The sequence below is a fragment of the Motacilla alba genome, chromosome 3 (assembly GCF_015832195.1).
Source record: "Motacilla alba alba isolate MOTALB_02 chromosome 3, Motacilla_alba_V1.0_pri, whole genome shotgun sequence".
Classification (NCBI taxonomy): domain Eukaryota; kingdom Metazoa; phylum Chordata; class Aves; order Passeriformes; family Motacillidae; genus Motacilla; species Motacilla alba.
In genome coordinates this window covers 33,251,093-33,270,342 of record NC_052018.1, presented here as the reverse complement: position 1 = coordinate 33,270,342, position 19,250 = coordinate 33,251,093, and the positions used below count along the sequence as shown (strand labels likewise).

At 35.7% G+C, this 19,250-nt stretch overlaps 1 protein-coding gene across 1 annotated transcript in view; it reads right to left on the bottom strand.

The window, feature by feature from the left end:
• Positions 1–19,250, bottom strand: part of BCKDHB (branched chain keto acid dehydrogenase E1 subunit beta) — a 109,072-nt gene that overhangs the window by 72,552 nt on the left and 17,270 nt on the right. Inside the window, exons 4-8 of the mRNA XM_038130639.1 lie at positions 16,110–16,243; positions 15,273–15,428; positions 11,192–11,300; positions 4,726–4,823; positions 3,000–3,110 (exon numbers count right to left, since the gene is read on the bottom strand). Coding sequence (XP_037986567.1) covers positions 3,000–3,110; positions 4,726–4,823; positions 11,192–11,300; positions 15,273–15,428; positions 16,110–16,243 — 608 coding nt within the window. The remainder of the gene's footprint in view (positions 1–2,999; positions 3,111–4,725; positions 4,824–11,191; positions 11,301–15,272; positions 15,429–16,109; positions 16,244–19,250) is intronic.

Below are 19,250 nucleotides of genomic sequence, written 5' to 3'. Positions count from 1 at the left end.
ACTGAGGGATGTGTTTTTTACAGCAAAACCCAAAGTCCTGGTCTCCAACACCACACAGACTCCCATCAGCCATGGACCATGCATTCCAGCACCAGCAGAAGAGCAATAAGCTTACAGTGTATTACGTACAGCACCATCTGCATCCAACAGGACAGACAACAGACACATTTCAATCACACATGTGAGATGAAAAACAAAAAGCTGGCCTGATGTTTATGAGTGCTGACACAAGTAATAGTCAGAGGCAAATAGTCAGACCTGTAACAGCTGATAATTTGCTTATTGGTTGGACTGGAGTAAAAGTAATTCCATTATCATTTAAGAGCCCACAGAGAGAACATAAGCAGACCAATGGACAGCTGAGGACTTTCTCTGGAATGGCCAACTTTTCTACTGATCCTTTGGACCTTGACACTGGCATCTCAGAAAGGGAACAACAAGTTACGTTACCCAAACTGATGCTGTAAGCCGCTGTCAACTGCAACAGCTGCCACAAGCAGTTCCTCTTGGGATGAGACTAGAGCAAGCAGCTAGAACTGTAGTTCCATTTGCCTGTTTACATTGTCCAGGATGCAAATTAAATTTAAAAAGTTTCAGTGTTACATAATGCAACCAACTAATGCACAAATGCAAGCCACTAATTATTTTCAGCTGAGCAAAACAGACAAGATCTAAAGAAGAAGAGAATTTAACATTTCTCCCATCAGACCAGCCAGCATACAGCCAAACTAACAAAACAGCAATGCTAACTAAAAACATTTACTGTTTGGTATTTATTATAATAAACAGCTGAACTGCCTAGCCAACAGGAACGATACTTTTTTTGAAATTATTCTCTTAATTCTTGATAGTTAACTCATTAACAGATTTAAAGCAACAGGTCCATTTATTCCATCTTTTAGCAAGATGGAAAACATCTCCTACAAGGAAATACTAAGAATTGGGATTGTTCAGCCTAGAAAAGAGAAGGTTTTGGGGTGATCTAATTGCAGCCTTCCTGTACCTGAAGGGAGCTTACAATAAAGATGGAGAGACTTTCTACAAGAGCATGTAGTGACAAAACAAGGGGGAAGAACTTCAAACTGAGAGAAACGTTAGATTAGATATTAGGAAAAAAAAACCCTTCATTGCAAGGGCAGTGAGGCACTGAACAAGCTGCCCAGAGAAGCTGTGGATGCCCCAGCCCTGAAAGTTCAAGGCCAGCCTGGATGGGACTCTGAGCAACCTGATCTAACAGAAGATGTCCCTGCCTATGTCAGGGGAGTTGAAACTACATGATCTTTGAAGTTCTTTTGGACCCAAACCATTCTGTGGTACTTTTATTTATGCTACAGTTACCTTAAAAGATGTTCAGGACAGAACAAGAGCTGAAAATCGTCATGGAGTATTCAAATTTAAAGAACATATTTCCAAAATATTGTACAACTAAAGCTCTGCACTTCCTATGCACAGCTAAATTTTTTTCTGATGGTGTTTCAGTGCAGGTCCAACCCAACAAAACAGACTTAACTTCTCTTTCAAAGAGATACTTTGTTTTCAAAGAATGACAGCTCAAACCTTCAAAGAAGGAAAAAATAATTACAAAAAAAAATCATTTTACTTGTCCAGAAGAGATTGTAAAGGATTTATTATGGCCAAAATTTCACTTCATACTGATGACAGTAACTCAACACATTTCATTTTTTACAGCTAGAAAGTACATCCAAGTAACAAGAAATACACTTCAAACAAAAAAATGAAAACATTTCAACCAAGAAGATCAAATTTGTATGAGGCAACTCATATATAAGTACACAATTTGTAACATCCCCAACCAGACAGCAGAATGCTGCCAATAGCAAATGCACAACATGGATCTTTCCTCCCATAATCTATTCCATCCCATCCCATTGGCAGTCCCTCAGATAAATAAAACTGAGGAGAAATACAAGCTTTGCCATAGAGTAGCAGACCAATGGCCCATCTTTCCATTTATCATACTTAATGTGTTTATATGTTACCTGACCAGAAGCAAGGCCCTTACTGAGCAAACACAGAATGACAAAACACTTATCTACACAATTAAGATATTCCAAGTATATAGAGTCAGATATGTACCTGATCTCCCCTATTGAAACATCTGTACAATCTGAGTTAGGTGTATATGACACCATATTGCCTTAAATTAGGAACTGCAGGCAGATGAAGTATTTGATGGAATCACACACCTTGTTCCAAGCTCATGGCTGCTCTCATCCCTGTGGTTAATTCAGTACGCTACAGTCACTAGACCTGAGTTAAGAAAGCTGCAGACATTTCTCAATCTTCTGAGTAATTTCTTCAGGACCATAATGTGAGCAAGTGAACCTAGTTTGAATTAGGACCCAAGGAGTCCTGCAGGACTCTGGATTTGCCAGATTAAGGAAACTCTCAGCTCTAGCAGAAGCGGTAAGTGTTCTGTTAGCAACATCAAAGACTTCCACAAAGAAGAAAAGGACTTTCCAGTACCCAGGAATTTCAAACTAGGTGAAGTCTGAAAAGAGTAAATGCTGCTTTTTTTCCCCAACCCAAGAATTCATATACCTTAAACCAAATCATTTATTTCTAAAAATACAGATAAACAACACTAAGGCGCATTACTGCAGACCTACAACTACATGAGGATCTTAATGTAAAACAGCAAGAAAATAAAAAAGATAAAGATTTTGCCAAAGACAGCAAGGATGTCAGAAAGAAAAAGACTCAGAAATCATGGAAAAGCAATTTTCAGGCAGAAGTCTGATTAAATCATACCCTCTGCTTGAAAGAAAAGAACATGTATTCTGACATTATTTTGAGCCCTGAAACAAAATTCTCTTTCAATGCTAAAGCAAATGTCTGGTCCATGTAATGTGCATGTACTCTGCATTTATGATACAGAACAAATAATATAAAACAATATATACAAAACAAAGCAAAGAATGCAGGTGTTTTTAAAAAAATCTAAGTGGTTTTTAAATTAATATGAATCATTTCCTAACCTTGCAAACAGTCTCTGTATCCCATGGTAAGATGGTTCTCAGATCAATAACTTCACAGGACACTCCAAGCTTTTCTTGAGCCATTGCTGCCACCTCTTTGATCACATGTACCTGAAAAAATAATGTATCATCTCTAAATAATCTAAATTATGCAAATTGCTCTAAATTACACATATGTAATACAAGCAGTAATTTAACATATCACTTGCATGTTGATCAGGGACGTTTCTATTCAATAATAACCATTTGGTATTTAGTACCTAATTATTCCCAGTATTTTAGCACCACTCCAAAAACTAAATCCACTGAAGAATCACTGAGAAAAAAATTTGCTTTCCAGAGAAGTGTCTTTCAGTGAATAGTATCAGCCCTCACTATTTTTTAATCAGTTTGAATGAATTTTGGAAGATTTTTGTTAAGACTGTAACTAAGCTAATACCCACATACATTAGAGTAGTGTATTTCAATGTAGCAGTCCTATGCAATCCTGCAAGAAGCATTAAATACGTTCAGAAATGCTACACTCCACTACATCTGATCTTAGCCAAAAAGCAAAGAAACAGTTCTAGTAGTCCCAGTAACTACTCTAACTTACTGAAACATAGCCAAGTGATCATCTACAAAGCATTATCTTACAAACAGGAGAAAAACTAATTACTACTACCTGTAAGTATCCACCATCAAAGCATTTAGCAGTAGCACGACATTATAACCACTTATTGATCTTCCAACACATAGTTTAACACCAACAATACAAATGCTGCATTACCTGATTACAATAAATATTCTACTAAAACAAAAAAGTATTCCTCCATCCAGCAACTTCTAGGCATAGCTAAGAGGCTGAAGCCAAGGACCATCCCCAATAATCAATTTGGATGAAGCCATCTTTATCTTGAAGGCAGCAGAATTTAGCAACCTGGACATGGTCAGGCAGTGTCAGTTGCCCAAAGGTCAGAGGGCATTAATAAATCCTACACAGGCCCCAATAACAACAAAAAGCACAACCCAGAGATCAGTTCAATACTCTTGTCGCAAAAGTTGTAAGACCCTCTCCTATAAAAGTTTCTCAGATACAACTAGGCCAAGAAAATTGCAACTTCTGATTAGTCCAAACTAGACTCCAATTTCTTTTCTGTAATTCTGGACTACAAAGATGTATCTTCTTAACAGCTTTTTCAATATTTGCAGATCTTAATTTGGGGGGCAAGGGCAGGGGAGGGCTGCCAATGATGTTCCTGAACAGCTTTGAAATGTTACTGTTAGAATCAAACCTATACTGATCCCTACTTTTGTTAAATGTTCCATGGATTTTTAACTTTCTGTACAAAGGGACTCTAAGGTTACACTTCTTTAAATCATGCAGTGAAGATCTATACTTTTTTTTCAGCATACTATTTTGAACTTTTCTTTCACACTGCCTTCCTCAGAGCTACATCTCACTGGCCCATTCTTAAATCTATCATTTTCATAATCACAGAAAAATCATTAGCCTGATGCACAGGTACCTCTTCTACACTTCCAGAGCCATCTTCAACCAAAAAGGAGTAAAAACTTACACAACAAAAAGCAGTTTTCATAGAAATTTAAACACTGGCAAGCATTCATCCCAGCATATAGTGATGGAAGACATTTTAATGTCTGGCACTTGAGCCGGAATGCAAACATCACCTACCCCCTAGGCCAGGCTTTGCTGGGTGACAAACAGCTTGAGAGAGTTACTGACCTGAGTGCCCCAAGCAACCATTGTCACATCACTGCCCGTCTGCAGCACCTCAGCTTGAGACAGTGGAATGTTGTAGGGCTCTATAGGAACTTGTTCCACTGAAAAAAAGAGACAGAGGGGAGAATAAGTGTTAGATTCTTTTGTTAGTCAATATTATCCCATAAAAACATACACTAAAATTTTTCTTCCCTGTTAAAGCCATCTAAAATAATAGACTAAAATTACACTGAGTATGTTACTGGTGACAGGATGATGAGCAATGACCATAAACAAAAACATAAAAAGCTTCACCTCAATATGAGGAAGAACTTTATGTTGAGGGTGGCAGAGCACTGAACAGGCTGCCCAGGAATGTTGTGGGGTCTCCCTCTCTGCAGAAATTCAAAACCCACCTGGATGTGTTGCTGTGTCACCTGCTCTAGGTGACCCTGCCATGGCAGAGGGCTTGGACTGGATCATCTCCAGCGGTCCTTTCCATCCCTAACAATTGTGTGATTTAATAGCATTAGACCAAAATACCTGGGTATTAGCATTCTTTTCAAAGGTTTAGCTGCAATTCAAATTCTTTTTAATTAGACTGTTACAAATATGTTCAGTGTAGAGTTTAATTTCTGTAATATACCACAACAAGATTATGCATATATATACACATGCAAAAGATATTAATAAGTTCTGGTGTACATCAAGTCAAAATGTCAGCATCAGATTTCAAAATGGACACTGCTACAGCTGATAAAAAAATCTCAAGTACTCACTAATAGATCAGAATTCTTGATTAGTCTAGTAATCATCAGCAGAGTCTTGAAATTATACTTTAATACTCAGACAAGAAGGATCATCTGTGCCAGAATCCTCCTGATGCTCCAAGTATGGTGCTCTGCATTTTTATGTTTAAATTGAGGTAAAAAGTTTTCAGAACCTACATAGGGAATGTCAGCAAGAACTTCTGATTATAGCAGTTTTAAAAAAGTCTAAATATTTTTCCTTTAAAAAATGTTACCTAGTCACCAAAAATACACCACAATTCGAGAGAGAAGGCAAGAATTAAGCATCCTGTCTTCTCCTAAGACATTTAACATAGCTCCATTCAAGACTCATTTACTAGTTTTCAGCTGGAAAAATGTTAGGTCAGTTGTGCTAGTTTTGAATCAGTGCTCCAATACACTGTACAGTGATGACTAAAACTATGATTAAAGACATCCATATATATTACTTTAAAAGAAAAACTGGTTTTGATCTGAAGATTAACTTGTCTATGTACCAGCAAGTCAAATAATACTTCTTGAAACATATTCTAGTGAAAAGTAGAAAAAAATAAATCTTCTAAATACACAGAAACAATTTATAAAGAAAACACTGTCTTTTTTTTTTTTTGTTAACTGATTTCATAGCTCATAAAATACTTATTAAGTTCCTGCTGAACAAAATTGCTTCTTGAAGTAACAATGAAGAATCTCCCTGAGTGATATCAGTAGAGAAGTGGTTAGCATTTTTCCTTCCCTGTTATGGTAGATACAACACAAGTAGGATGACCTTGGTTTCTTCCTGGCTTACAAGATCCAAATGTAACTTCAAAAAATGAAGTAGCAAATAATTTTCAATCCTGGCAGACAATTTTATTTTTTCTTGTTGATAATGATCTATAAATACCACGTATATCACAGAATCAGAGAATGGCAGAGATAGGAAGGGACCTCTAGTCCAAGCATCCTGCTCTGTAATAATTTTTTTTAATAGCAAGGGGCTAGAAAACTATAGGGCTGGGAAAGAAAGGGAAAGAAATGCACATCCAACAGTTGCCCATTGCACATTAATAGCACACCAGGTTTCTATGAATTTTGCACATTGTACAACCCTCAGGCAACAGAAAGAGATCCTGAAAGATAATGAAACCCACAACTATACTAACTGGCATTGCACGACTGTCTTTGTCATGAAACGGTCACCTACATGAAATCTGGAGAACAAGAAACTTAAAAAACCACAGGACCTTCTAGTGGAAACCCAGGATACTGACATGAATCAGAAGGTTTTGAAGGGAGTGGGATGAGCCAGAGGAAGAATTAGAAGGTGCACATGATACAGAAATAAAAGCTTTTTCTCTGTGCAATGGCTTTATACACTTAGGAAAATAATATATAACATACAATTACACAAATTAACTAATTTCCTTCTATAGCTGAACCATTCTGCACTAAAATGTCCAGTAAATTAGCTCATCTATCATACCTGACAATTTTAAATGGAAAATTCAGCTTGTCAAAAAATTTACAGGAAAGTCCAATTTGGAAGGATTTTTCTTGATTGGCTTTGCAAAAGATCCTCTCCCAACTAATACAGATGAAAAACAGCATATGGAATTATTCTATTAATATTCTTTCATAATAATTATAGAATCCAGGATAACAATGTTTACATACAAAGCAGCCTGTTCATCTATTACTAAAAAAATAAAGTATTTTAAATCAAATGTTTCAAACACAGATTTCAAATACAGCAATTAACAAAAAGTTGTAATTATCAGTGAAAAAGGGCCATGGCAATTTTAAGAGGTTACAACATCTGTTGCATTTTCTAAAGGAGCAGTCTGAACAGCAGAAAGAAAATACATGTTTTCTCATCTTACCTGCCTTGTCTCTATAACAACCACTGATGCAAGTTATATTTATTTCCACACCACCAATGTCATATATAGTACAATTAAATTAAACTGAAAAGGTCAAAAAACATCAGAGTAGGTTCTCCACAAGATGTCTAAACCTGATAATGTCAAGGTGACTCATCTTCTCCTTTGATTCATAACCATTATGTTCTCTTGACACTGCACAGACTGTTAACGCTTTTTATAAATCAAAGCTTCCTTTTCCTTTTTAATTCAGATATTTTCTTAGTATCTCTGACATTTAGGGGGACATCACAACACCACTTTCAATAACATTATGATCTCTTAAGTTAAATAGCAACAGAATTCTCTCTTCGCATGTGTACTTACATATTTAACTCTAGATTTTTACTCAGAAAGATTTGCATTTCTTTGCTCCTTCCTAATATAATTGAAGGAAAATTAACATTCACAATACTTCTGATAAACACTTGTATGGTTATGTGAAAGAAGAAAGCATCTGCTCCTTGAAGGGTGTCTAGGCAAAGATCTTTACATTGCAAAAGGGGATAACAGGAAGAGAGAAAACCATGAGGAAGGACCCACAGGGAGACAGACTTTACCACAATGGTTAAGAGTTGCAGTTACAAGAACCAAACCTGCTCAGCCCCACTTATTGATAAAGGTATGGGGAATATGGGAGTGCTTCTTTCAGTAAAACTATCTGATGGGATGATGAAGAAAAAGGAGAAACTATAAACAAAATTTGCAGACACATATGTGAAAACAAATATGACTAAGACAAGAAACAAATCTTGTAAGGAACACTCAGTGAAGGGTTATAAATTTTTGGTGGTTGGAATGGAGCAGGAGTAAGATTTTTGTCATTATTTTAGTTTCATTTTTTTGCTTGCTTGTTTTAAACAAAGCATTATTAGCTTCAGGCCTCCTGAATGAGGACAGATACCCTGTCTTTTAAAGACTATCCCACCTACAGTTTCTTTTCAAATGTAATTTCAAATATATCAACAACTCTGAACAAAATATCACAGAGAAATATTTAGAGGCCTCATAGGAAGAAAGAAAAGTCCATTAGAGGAAAATGAGGAGGCTCAAAAGCCTACATTAATTTTTCAGATAGAAAATCTTTTTTCTCATTAACATCCTAAACCCCTTAATTTTTCAACTAAGTCCCTACACACCCACTGTACTATCAGTCACAAAGCTCTCTGAACAAACATGTCTATTCACATGAAGCTGAAGAAAAAAAAAAAAGCTATGGTAGGGGCAATATAATTTCATTATTCAATGACTGAGCTATCATCATGGAAATAAAGAAAATTATTTTCATCTGGAACAACGAGATCCCAGATCTCAGGTGAAGTATTATACCATGCTAAAAAGGAAAAAAAAAAATATATATATATTAAGTAATAGAGGACAACTGATACCATTTTGTGTTCTTGTTTTGGAAAGCCTGCATGTTCCCAGCCTTCAGAAAACCCTGTACTGTTTTGAGACACTAATTGAAAGAAACAATAAATACAGACATATTACTGTATGTAAAGCTTACTGTCTAAGTCAATTTCTGAATCTGTACCATTTTCCTTTTCCTGCTAGAATCAACACACTCACATGGGGTATTGCAAAAATTTTCTCTAGGAAACACAAGAAAGTCACATTTTTAAAACCTTTCTTCCCACCATTTATATTATTCTTGTTTACCAGGCTTGTGTCTCATTGCTACTGCATCTTGATCTTATCAATCATGATGGCCCCGGTCCATTTCTGAATTCACCAGGCCACCTGGTTTCTATGGTGGAATTGCCAGAAACCCTGACTGGGGCCAGGAGAATAAGAATGAACTCTAAGAGAGATCAGTTTTATAGGAGAAACCCCCAGACAGCAGTCATCTTCCAGTCCAAGCTGGCCCAACCCACAAACAGTAGCAAAGATGACAAACTAATGACAATGAAAATCAACAGAACATAAAAACCATTCCATATAGTAAAATATTCCTGCTTTACATTGTAGAAATAATAAAATATCCATGTAGATGAAAGAAGTTAGCTGTTAAAATCATCCCTGTCATATGTACATATAGTACATTTGTTGATGCAAATCTACTATGAATTTCAACTTACACCACTAAACTGATGTTCTTAGAAAATTTTAGGACAAAAAATATTGGTAAAGTCACTGAAAATTAGCCATTAGAGTACAGGAGGAAATCACTGTCTTTCAGAAATTACCAACAACAGCAACGCTTTAGCTGGTTACCAGCACATACATCACATTAAACACTATTTCAGCACATCTGTACTCAAGATTTCCACCACAAGCCTGATTTATGTTCAATAAATGATCCAGTAGTTGCTTTACAAGTCATTTCCTCAAACACAAAAACCTCCCTATATTCTCAAAAGCTGTGTGATATTGATGTGCAGCCTTTCATGCCAATATGAAAGCAAGTATTTCATTACCTCTACAGTCTATACTTGTGACTTGTAAATATGAGGGAAAGGGGGAGAAATAAAGGCCTGTTTTAAAAACACTTCATTTTTTTCCTTTGTTTAACAGGACTCAGACTCAAGCTCATTTTTCAAACTACTTCCTCTAAATGAATGGACAGAGGCCTTTTAGTTGAATTTTAGTAAGCCCTCAAAACACATTGAACTTAAGGAATGCAACACCCTATGGGTACATCACACCTACCACACTAAAAATAGCTGCACTTTTAAATTTACATTGCTAATGGGATTTCTGGGCCTTTTTTGAAAATATAAAAGCAAATAAGCAGGTTTACCAGTAAATATCCTATTTGATGCTGAGTTATATCACTATTTTTTTGAAGTTTTGATGTCTGTTTTCTAAATTTTTCACTTATTACTGTCTCTCTCGGAAGAGGATAAATTTACTGACAAAATGGATACACTGATGGAAAAGTGCCGTTAAAAGGTCCAAAGCAAAATAGAAACATTTTGGCTCTCACTCAAATACAGTCCACACAGAGTCAACGCATAAACTGGACTGATGGATCAAGCATAGTTCACATATAAAGCCACAGGACAGGGAAATGCTGCAGGTAAGTCAGGGCTTCAGTTATATTTTATCAGTTGCTCATGCTATTTCTCTGCCTGTCTCCACATGCAAAATTTTTCATCCATTTTCTGTTCTGTCAAGTTTCTCTAGTCCAAAGAAGTAACAAGCTCATTTTAAGAACCAATTCAAACACCATCATCGTCAATTTCCGCTGTTCCAGTAGTTACACATAACTGAGAGTTGTTGAAACTTCTCTGAACCAGAAAGTTCACTATGACTAAAAACAAAGTAATGGCAATCACATTTCCTTTCAAATAAGGTTGAAAGCTAAACGAGAAGCTTTTGAAGATTTTTGGAAATTAAGCATTTCAAAGAAATTTTAACTTTGAGAAAATGGTGATGGTGGGGCTGAGTTCTTCTGGAAAAATAAAAACTGATCTGGAATCTTATTTTAGTATTTAGAGTTACCCCAAGAAAGCAGTTCAAATTCTGCCAAATTTATACTGGAATTTGATAAACAATAATACCTCTTAGTTCTATTTATTTTGTTAACCTTAGACTGTAAAGCATTTCACTTCCAAAGCCAATTGAGCATAATTGAACATAAATCAGACGGTAAATGTTCATTTATCTTTGCAGTCAAACTTCAAGAATTTATTCAGTTTTCACAATTCCTCTTAAAACCTATCCCACAACATAGCTAGAGACAAAACAAGTCAAGATTTATACTGAAGCATTGTTTTAGCTGAGGCTATTAACATATATGTGAAAAAACCCCAAACATTGCTGCTTTTTTGGAAAACACAACATACAAATCTTTACCTGCAGCTCTGTAAAGTATTTTAGGTTCAAAGAATATGCATGGATTTTTGTCCTCTATGCATGACAGCAGCAATCCTTTGGCCTGCAGAGGACTCCTTGGAATAACAACCTGTAAAAATATTTTTAAGTAGTTTAGTTAAAATAGCAATTCTGCTAGAAATTTCAGTAATTCTTAAAACTGAGCAATTATTTGCTTTAAACAAATCTATGTACAGATTGAGCTGTCCTTACAAAATGAATTGACATCAGTGCTACATTATTAAAACACACTCCAAGTTTTGAATTTTATTTTGTTCGCTGATGAGGTTTTAATAGTTCCCCTCTATACTGTGATCTAAATACTAAGGAACTGTGCTCAGATAAGGTAGAAGCAACATTTTAACAGTAACATTTGAGGTAAAAGTAACAGAAAAAAGTCAGATTAATATACATGTGTATATATATATATATATATATATACATAACCTTGGTAAAATTAAAGTAGATGTACAACAAAAAAAAGGCAGCTGAGTGATCCTCAGTTACCTGGGTAAATACTCATCAGAACAGACCTTAAAGGTATTCAGAATTAGTCCAGTAAATTTTGAAGGCTACAAAAGGAAATAGTTATTTAAAGCTGACTTTCTTTGCTTGTGGTGGAAGCTTGAAATTTGTTCATTTTGGAAATAAGTAACCAATAAATACCTTAAACCATTATCAAGCAAAAAAAAACCCAAAAAAACTAAGGCCTCCAAATGTAATCCAAATACTTGGAAGGAAACAGTATAACTCATTTGCCAATAGAAGAGTTAACTTTGGATGATCGAAGAGAATTTCAATTATGAAAAGAAAATTACCAAATTATCACTGTTTAAATGAAAATATAACCCAAAAGCCACATTCCCTCAAATCAGAAGAACCAATTAATTTCCATTTCAGAGACCTCAAAGAGCTGGAACATGCAGCATGAAGTCTACCAGCAAACACTTTTATAGCTGTGAAGTTAGAAGTCACTGAAAACATTAGTTCTAGCACTTGTTTAAAAAAAATACATTTTAACTACAGCCATGGCTTCAAAATACATTTTGAGAGTAATATCATTTATTTATATAAAAATAATACAAAAGAGTGAAAACACAATCTAAATCTCCTATTATGTGAAATAAAATTGAGAAGTGATTTTTCTAAACAAGGGAGAAGCAGTTTATTAATATTTCACCAAAGCATTTGGTAACAGACGCATGGGAAATTACCCATGGATGTCACTAGTACAGCTACTTAGGAATGAATCGTTTTTAGGACAGACTTTATTTACCTTATTCATTTACAATGTTAAGTCAGAACATGATGATGAAGACTGTTCCAAAGCTGGAAGTCACTACACTAGAGAAGATGATCCTAAAAAGACCCAGTTCACAAAAACAAACTGAAAAATACATACTGAAAGTCACATGTTTAAGGACTACATTTTTGTTACAGATTTAGAACTCAGGAATAGAAATTCAGATGTGAATTTATTATCTGCTCAAAAGATGACTAGCATACTATGCAGTTAAGTCCTAAAAAAAAAAAAGTAACAACATAGCCAAGGAACTGTTAGGGCTATTGTAAAAATCGCTGCTAGAAACTCGACTGGAATACTTAATGATTCTTTCAACCATTTGAAAAGAAAATGAATGAAACAGATGTCAAAAGAGCTCCAGGTACTGTTAACATTTTTTTGGTACTTTGATTTCTTTAGTCTTACAAAACAAAGACTAAAGAGAGTACAAGTGTTTTAGGATATAAACTGGATGGTGAAGGACAGGTAAGTTAAATATACAAGTTAGTCAAGAACAAATTTAGGCTGGAAATGAAAAAGAAAGCTTCTAACCATGAGAGAAGATATTCGTACAATGGAATGCAGAGAATCAATATTAATGTCTTCCACGTACACCCTCACAACAGTGGACAGAAGATACAACCATCCAGTAGTGTTCTCAAACCCCAACAAGCTTTGCCTAAGTACCAATGACCACAATCCTTCCCCTGAATCATCCAAGTTCTACAAACTCCCCTTGGCTTGAGCAATCCAAACTCTACCTGCCACTTAAGAAAAACATAAAATAAAAAGCCAAAAACCTTTCACAAAGTTTAATAAGAGGGTTGTTTTGAAAGCCATTCTTTCCTAAGATCAAACCCTACCCTTCTCAGCTTGTAAGGCATTGACTTTCCTCCTGTAATATGGAGGAAGTATGCTTAGATATGGGACATTTGAAAATGCATCTGAAACACCAGTTCATTTTAACCTCTTGATTTCTATTTTAAAGATCAGGGTTATTCATAAATACCGGCAATCCACTATTATGAAACCTTTTGAACTGTACCAACAAACAGCTTTGCAGAAAATATTAAAGAAACAACATTGTTTTCACAAAGCAATAATACTCAAAAGATAGAGTCTAAAACACTTCTCTGTACACAAAAAAATGTTAGATTGCTCCATCAGTTCCACAGAATTAATGTGCTTTCACCTTTAACTGAGATGACAGATCTTAGTGGTAGCAAACTATTTTAGCATTTTACCTAAGGAAAAGTGGAAGAAAGTGAAAAACCAACACAAAGATCAGAGGTGGGAACAAAGAAATTATATTACTTGGAGTGACTAAATAAAATTCTGACTTAACTAACTTGTTGATAAGACTAGTCATCAGTCTAGGTTGTTGGTATGAATCAGAAAGAGTATTAATCACCAGAGTGGACCACTAAACGTCATCCCTTGGTTTAGTACATAAAAATTTGAGACTGACCTACAAGATCAGCAGAAATTAGCTGGACCTGGAGTTAGTATTTTAATTATCTAAGCTATGTTTTGCTTTCATACAATAATAAACTACTTTAGTTTTAAACAAGCTCTAGAAAACATTTTATTCAATAACCTGGCAAAAGACTGTGTAGATTGCTTTTTTCTATAATCAGGAAAGACCTTCAAGTTCAGAAGACGACCTCAAATACCACAAAGAACACCCAAAGACAAGAATGTCCCATTCCTCAAATACAATGAAATAAAGTGTATAATACAAAGTTTTTTATTTAAGAGAAGAACAAGTAGGAGAAATGGCTATGGCCTCCCTGCAGAGGAGTAATATCTGAAGCTTTAGGACACCAAATTCATACAGAGACAACAGTATAAACAGCATATAAACAATGAACATGTGTCTTTAGAATACAAATACTGGTTCTGCCTAAATCTTCCACATTAATCTGCCATGAGTCATTGCTCAATGGACTGGATGCCAGCTAACCCAGAAGTACAAGTTCACAGACAAAAATTCAGTCAGGAAAAAATGAAGAGCCTGACAAAAAGTGCTCTCTTGGTCTGAGATGACTAGATCCTGCACTTCCTTTTCTCTAGGAAAGTTATCCACCTAAGCACTAGACATCTTCACTTCAAGGGAAGCCACCATCTCAGGCAGAAAGCTTGCCTGAAGTTCTCACTCAGAGAATCACCAAGAAGCTGAGTTTGGCAAGGACCTCCAGAGGGTCATCTGGTCCAATGCCCTTGACCAAGCAGAGGCATCCAGATCCAGTTGCCTGGAATCACATGCAGACAAATTCTGAGTACCTCCAAGAATGGAGACTCTGTAAATCTCTGGGCAATCTGTACTTCCTCATGTTTAGAAAGAACCTCTGGTGTTCCAGTTTGTGCCCACTGCCCACCACTGTCTTTCACACAAATTAATTCAATAATGCACTTAAGAGAGATGCAGAAATTAAAAAAAAAAAATAAAAAGGAAAATACTATTTTATTAAGGGTTAGTTTTCAGGTTCTGTACTATACTGGACACAAAACTATGTAAAATGTATGTTTGTAGCACAAAAAACAGACAAATACAAAATGCTATGTGTACTAAAGATTGTTTCAATAGTGGCTATAAATTTTCAAACATTTAACAGAGTTTAAATTTTCTAATAGTTTTTAAGTAACATATTCAGACATTTTGTTGTGGATTGACATCTACTCTTCTTCCCCTGTCTGCACTCAGACTCATTGTTAGTCAGATCTAATTTAAAATGAACAAACAAACAAAAAAAAATCTTCATAAAATAAGAGTTATTATACCTTTATTCCTGGACAGTGAGCAAAAAAGGCTTCTGGACTTTGAGAGTGATATAGTGCACCATGACCCACACAGCCCCACGGTGCTCTAATGGTGAGGTTTCCACAATTGAACAGATCTCCAGAGCGGTAACGATATTTTGCTGCTTCATTAACAATCTGGGAAGATTTATATACAAAAGTAACATTCAGTCCAATACCTCTAGTTATGCATCAAGACACTTCAATACATGCAATGTAGCTACATCATCTGTTCCATGCATGGGATTCAGAGGACGAAATTAGAAGCAAAGGAATACTGTAAGTCAGCACAAAGACAAACATTTTCTAAAGCAAATACACCAATAATTTATTGTGTTCAAGTAAGATGCCTAAGCCTCAGGGGTAGCCTTACAGCCCATTTGTTTCATCATCCTATACTGTCACTCAGCCCATCCAGACCTGTACTTTGTCCTGTGGACACATGGCCAGCTGCAGCTGTATGCAGAAATGAGACTGTGTTCGGAAGACATAGACTGTTGACTTTATGGCTGCTGAAGCCAACACAGCCACAAAACCAAAAATTAAAACAAACAGACATTTGCCTCAAACCAGATCTTTAATTTCCATTATTTAATAAGCCTTCAAATTGGCCATGGTACAGTTTACTGTTTACAGTACAGTACTAGCACTGTTTGCAGTTTACTCCTGTTTACCTAAAGCATGCATAAATATTAGTAATACAGCTGTGGTTATATTAGCAAAAATTACATATTCAAACCAAGTACTAATGCTAACAGAAGAGTAATTTAAACAGATGTAAGATTTATTTTAACTGCTCTCAAATTTATTAGTACTAACCTGATCAAATGCTGGAAAAATGTAATCTGCAAATTGAATTTCTGCAATGGCTGTAGCACCTGTAACAGCAATTCCAATACCAAAGCCAACAATTCCTTGTTCACATAAAGGGGTGTTGAAAACTCTGTCTTTACCTATATAAAAAAAAGAAAAAACCACACAATTCCTTTAATACCACCAGCTCTAAGAGGAAAATATAGTCCCAGAAATATTTTACTTATAAACAAGTCACATGCAATTAAGCATATCGCTGTTTAGATGGGCTTTTTTAGGTGTAGCAATAATAACCATCCATTACAGGTACGGATACTTTAACTTGTAGCAACTCAGAGGAAGAAAAGGAGGAACTAAATGAAAGCTAAGAACAGTTTCTGTAATTTACAACATTCTGAACACTTGAAGGAAAATTGTTCTGACATATTCACACTTCAACATGCATACCCCCCCCATGTGAACAATATTTACAAGCGTTTTTTCAAGTTTACAATAAAGGTAGATGTTGTTTCTTCCATTTTTTTTCCAGGCACTGACAAGTAACTGTCCCTGCTCAAAGGCAGACAGATGTCCAGGGGCACCTGCACAAAAGCACACTGCCTCTTGTCAGCAGTGCCCATTCTTAACACTCTTCTCTCCCAAGGTAAGGCCACATTTATGTAAGTTGCTTGGTCTCTAAGGAACTGCAGTTCCTGCTACAAAACCAAAGCATTTGATTTCATTTCATCCCTATAGGAGTGCAAAAGGTTACTTTAGCCCTGACACATTTCTGTGCCACAGTAATTTCAGATCCCAAATATGCATCAATCTAATAGATGGTTGCACACAAAATTGCTCAGTTCATGAAATCAAACACAAGAAGGAGTGGGAGGGAGATGAAACACCACTACAATATCCTGTATAAGACATATTTACAATATTTGCCAGCAGTACTTTTCTGCCAAGGGAGTACAGCAGAAAAATCTCGGTCTGCTATTAAATCTTCCCTTTAGAACATTGGGTAGACAGTAGGTTTCTGTAGGAATCCATCATGCATGAAAATGCCAAGACTTCAAGTTGGATGGAAAAAAATGTGCACAGTGCACACCAGTGGCTATGAAATAAATTAAAGAATAACAAAATAACCATGAAACAACTAGCCAAAAAAAACAGACTAAATAAGTGGGAAAGCTGTTACTAGGAGGACTTCTAATTTCAATATCTGTAAATTCAACTATAAAAAGGAAAGCTAACAAAAGTTTTCAGAAAAGGATGATTAGGGAAAAACCATTGTCCAAGGCTCTATTTGCAAAATACTAAAGGGAGGTTTGTTTTACAAATCTTTAAAGGACACATCTTTCATTTTCACAAGTCACCCAACACACCACTCTCACACCTTGTATCCTGTCCATATGCATGTATGTATGTATATATATCAGTGAATATGTTTTTGACTCTCCCTCTGCTTTCCTTTTTTTTCCCTCTCCACCAGCAACATTCATTTAAAGCAAGTAAAAAAATATTACATCAGAAAACAACTTCAGGCAGAGTTTCAAGGAGTAGGGCTTTCTTTATAAAATCTAGCCCCTTATGACAAAAAGACATACACATTTTTAGGATAAAACAGATATCTTCATTTCCCCAAATATTAAAAATTGTATGGTGTTGTTTTAACCTTCTATTTTTATTGGTACAATATGAAAATCATTACTAAAACTAACATAAAATACTTAAATATTTAGCATTTAAATGCATTAAACCTATGCATTTTTATCTATTTTATTTCACATTTTCTTATTTTTCACTTTTTTTCAGAACATGAAAAGGAAGTCCATTTTGATAAACCGCCATTCACACCATCCTCTGCAAACCAGCTGAGTGAGATTTCAGCCGAAATCTGACCGAAGCAGACAAACAACCCAGAGATACTTTGCGTTTCCATATTCCACTTCCTTACCAACAACGTAACACTTCCTAAAATGTGTTTCTCCTATGATCTGCGTCAGCCACACAGCTCAAAACAAACTAACACCAACTCAAGGAGCTGACTTGTCAGCCCAGGTGAAAGCAGCAGCTCTGCATTTTCTGAAGCCAGGTGCGTCAGCCCCTGCAGGAAGACATTACACCAGTGTGCATTTCAATTAACCTGCCTGGCTTTATAAACATCCCTGGTTTCAGCCATCTGAACGGGTAGGTGCCCTTTGCCAGCTACTGAGGGAAGCAATACGGCAAACAGGGAGGGTTATGAGAAAAAAAAGGATGATTCTTCTCATCTCTCCATCCCAATAACTCAGGAGTAAGACTAGACTTCCTGAACTAGATGTTCAGGAAGTAAAAAAAACACTCTAGAAGTGTTCCCTAACAAGGAAAATCTAAATTATGAAGAACAAACATTAAAGGAAAAAGCAATACTTAGTTCAATTTTACTTAAATAAAAAAGGAGAGATCTTTGTGATTTTCAGAACAAAGAGTATCCCATGAATGTTCAATTTACCACTGCCCCTTTGTGTAAGAGACAAAAGCTTTAAGGCAGTCTCATAGTCTTCTTGTTCGCCAGGAATAAAGAGTTTCATAGCAACCTAACAGAACATGTTTACAGACATTTGTAGTCGATTATTGTGCATTAATGTTTTGGCTGCTTTATCTTTATTTGTTCCAATCCATCAGGAAAAAAGTATTTCAGGATTCAGCAATTGCAACGAGTCATGTTCCTGTATTAATTTCACTTCAAAAATAAGATATTCAAACAATATAAAATCTCCTATAATGTTAACACACCACCCATTGCTCCAACTCTGAGTAATTTCATATCACTCTGCATGAGCCCACCCTAGACCATTTGGGTGGTTTAAGGAGTACTGCTAGTGATTTAGCCAAAGGAGAACTGTGCTTTGTTTTCAAAATATTGCTACATCACTGGTGCTAAAAAATGCATAACGCATCTTAAAAGATGTCAGTACTGAGCAGTATTAACAATATATGTGGACAGCATTTTATTTGTCCCAATGATCTCACTGACTTCCATTTAAAACATCCATAAGAAGTCAAATAGAAAGTCTAAGAAGCTAAATATATTAGAAGTTCAACCGAAGCAGTCAGGCTGCACACGCAGAAAGGACTGGAAATTAAAGATGGTCTTTTTTGGTACTCACCAGATATTTTGTGTAA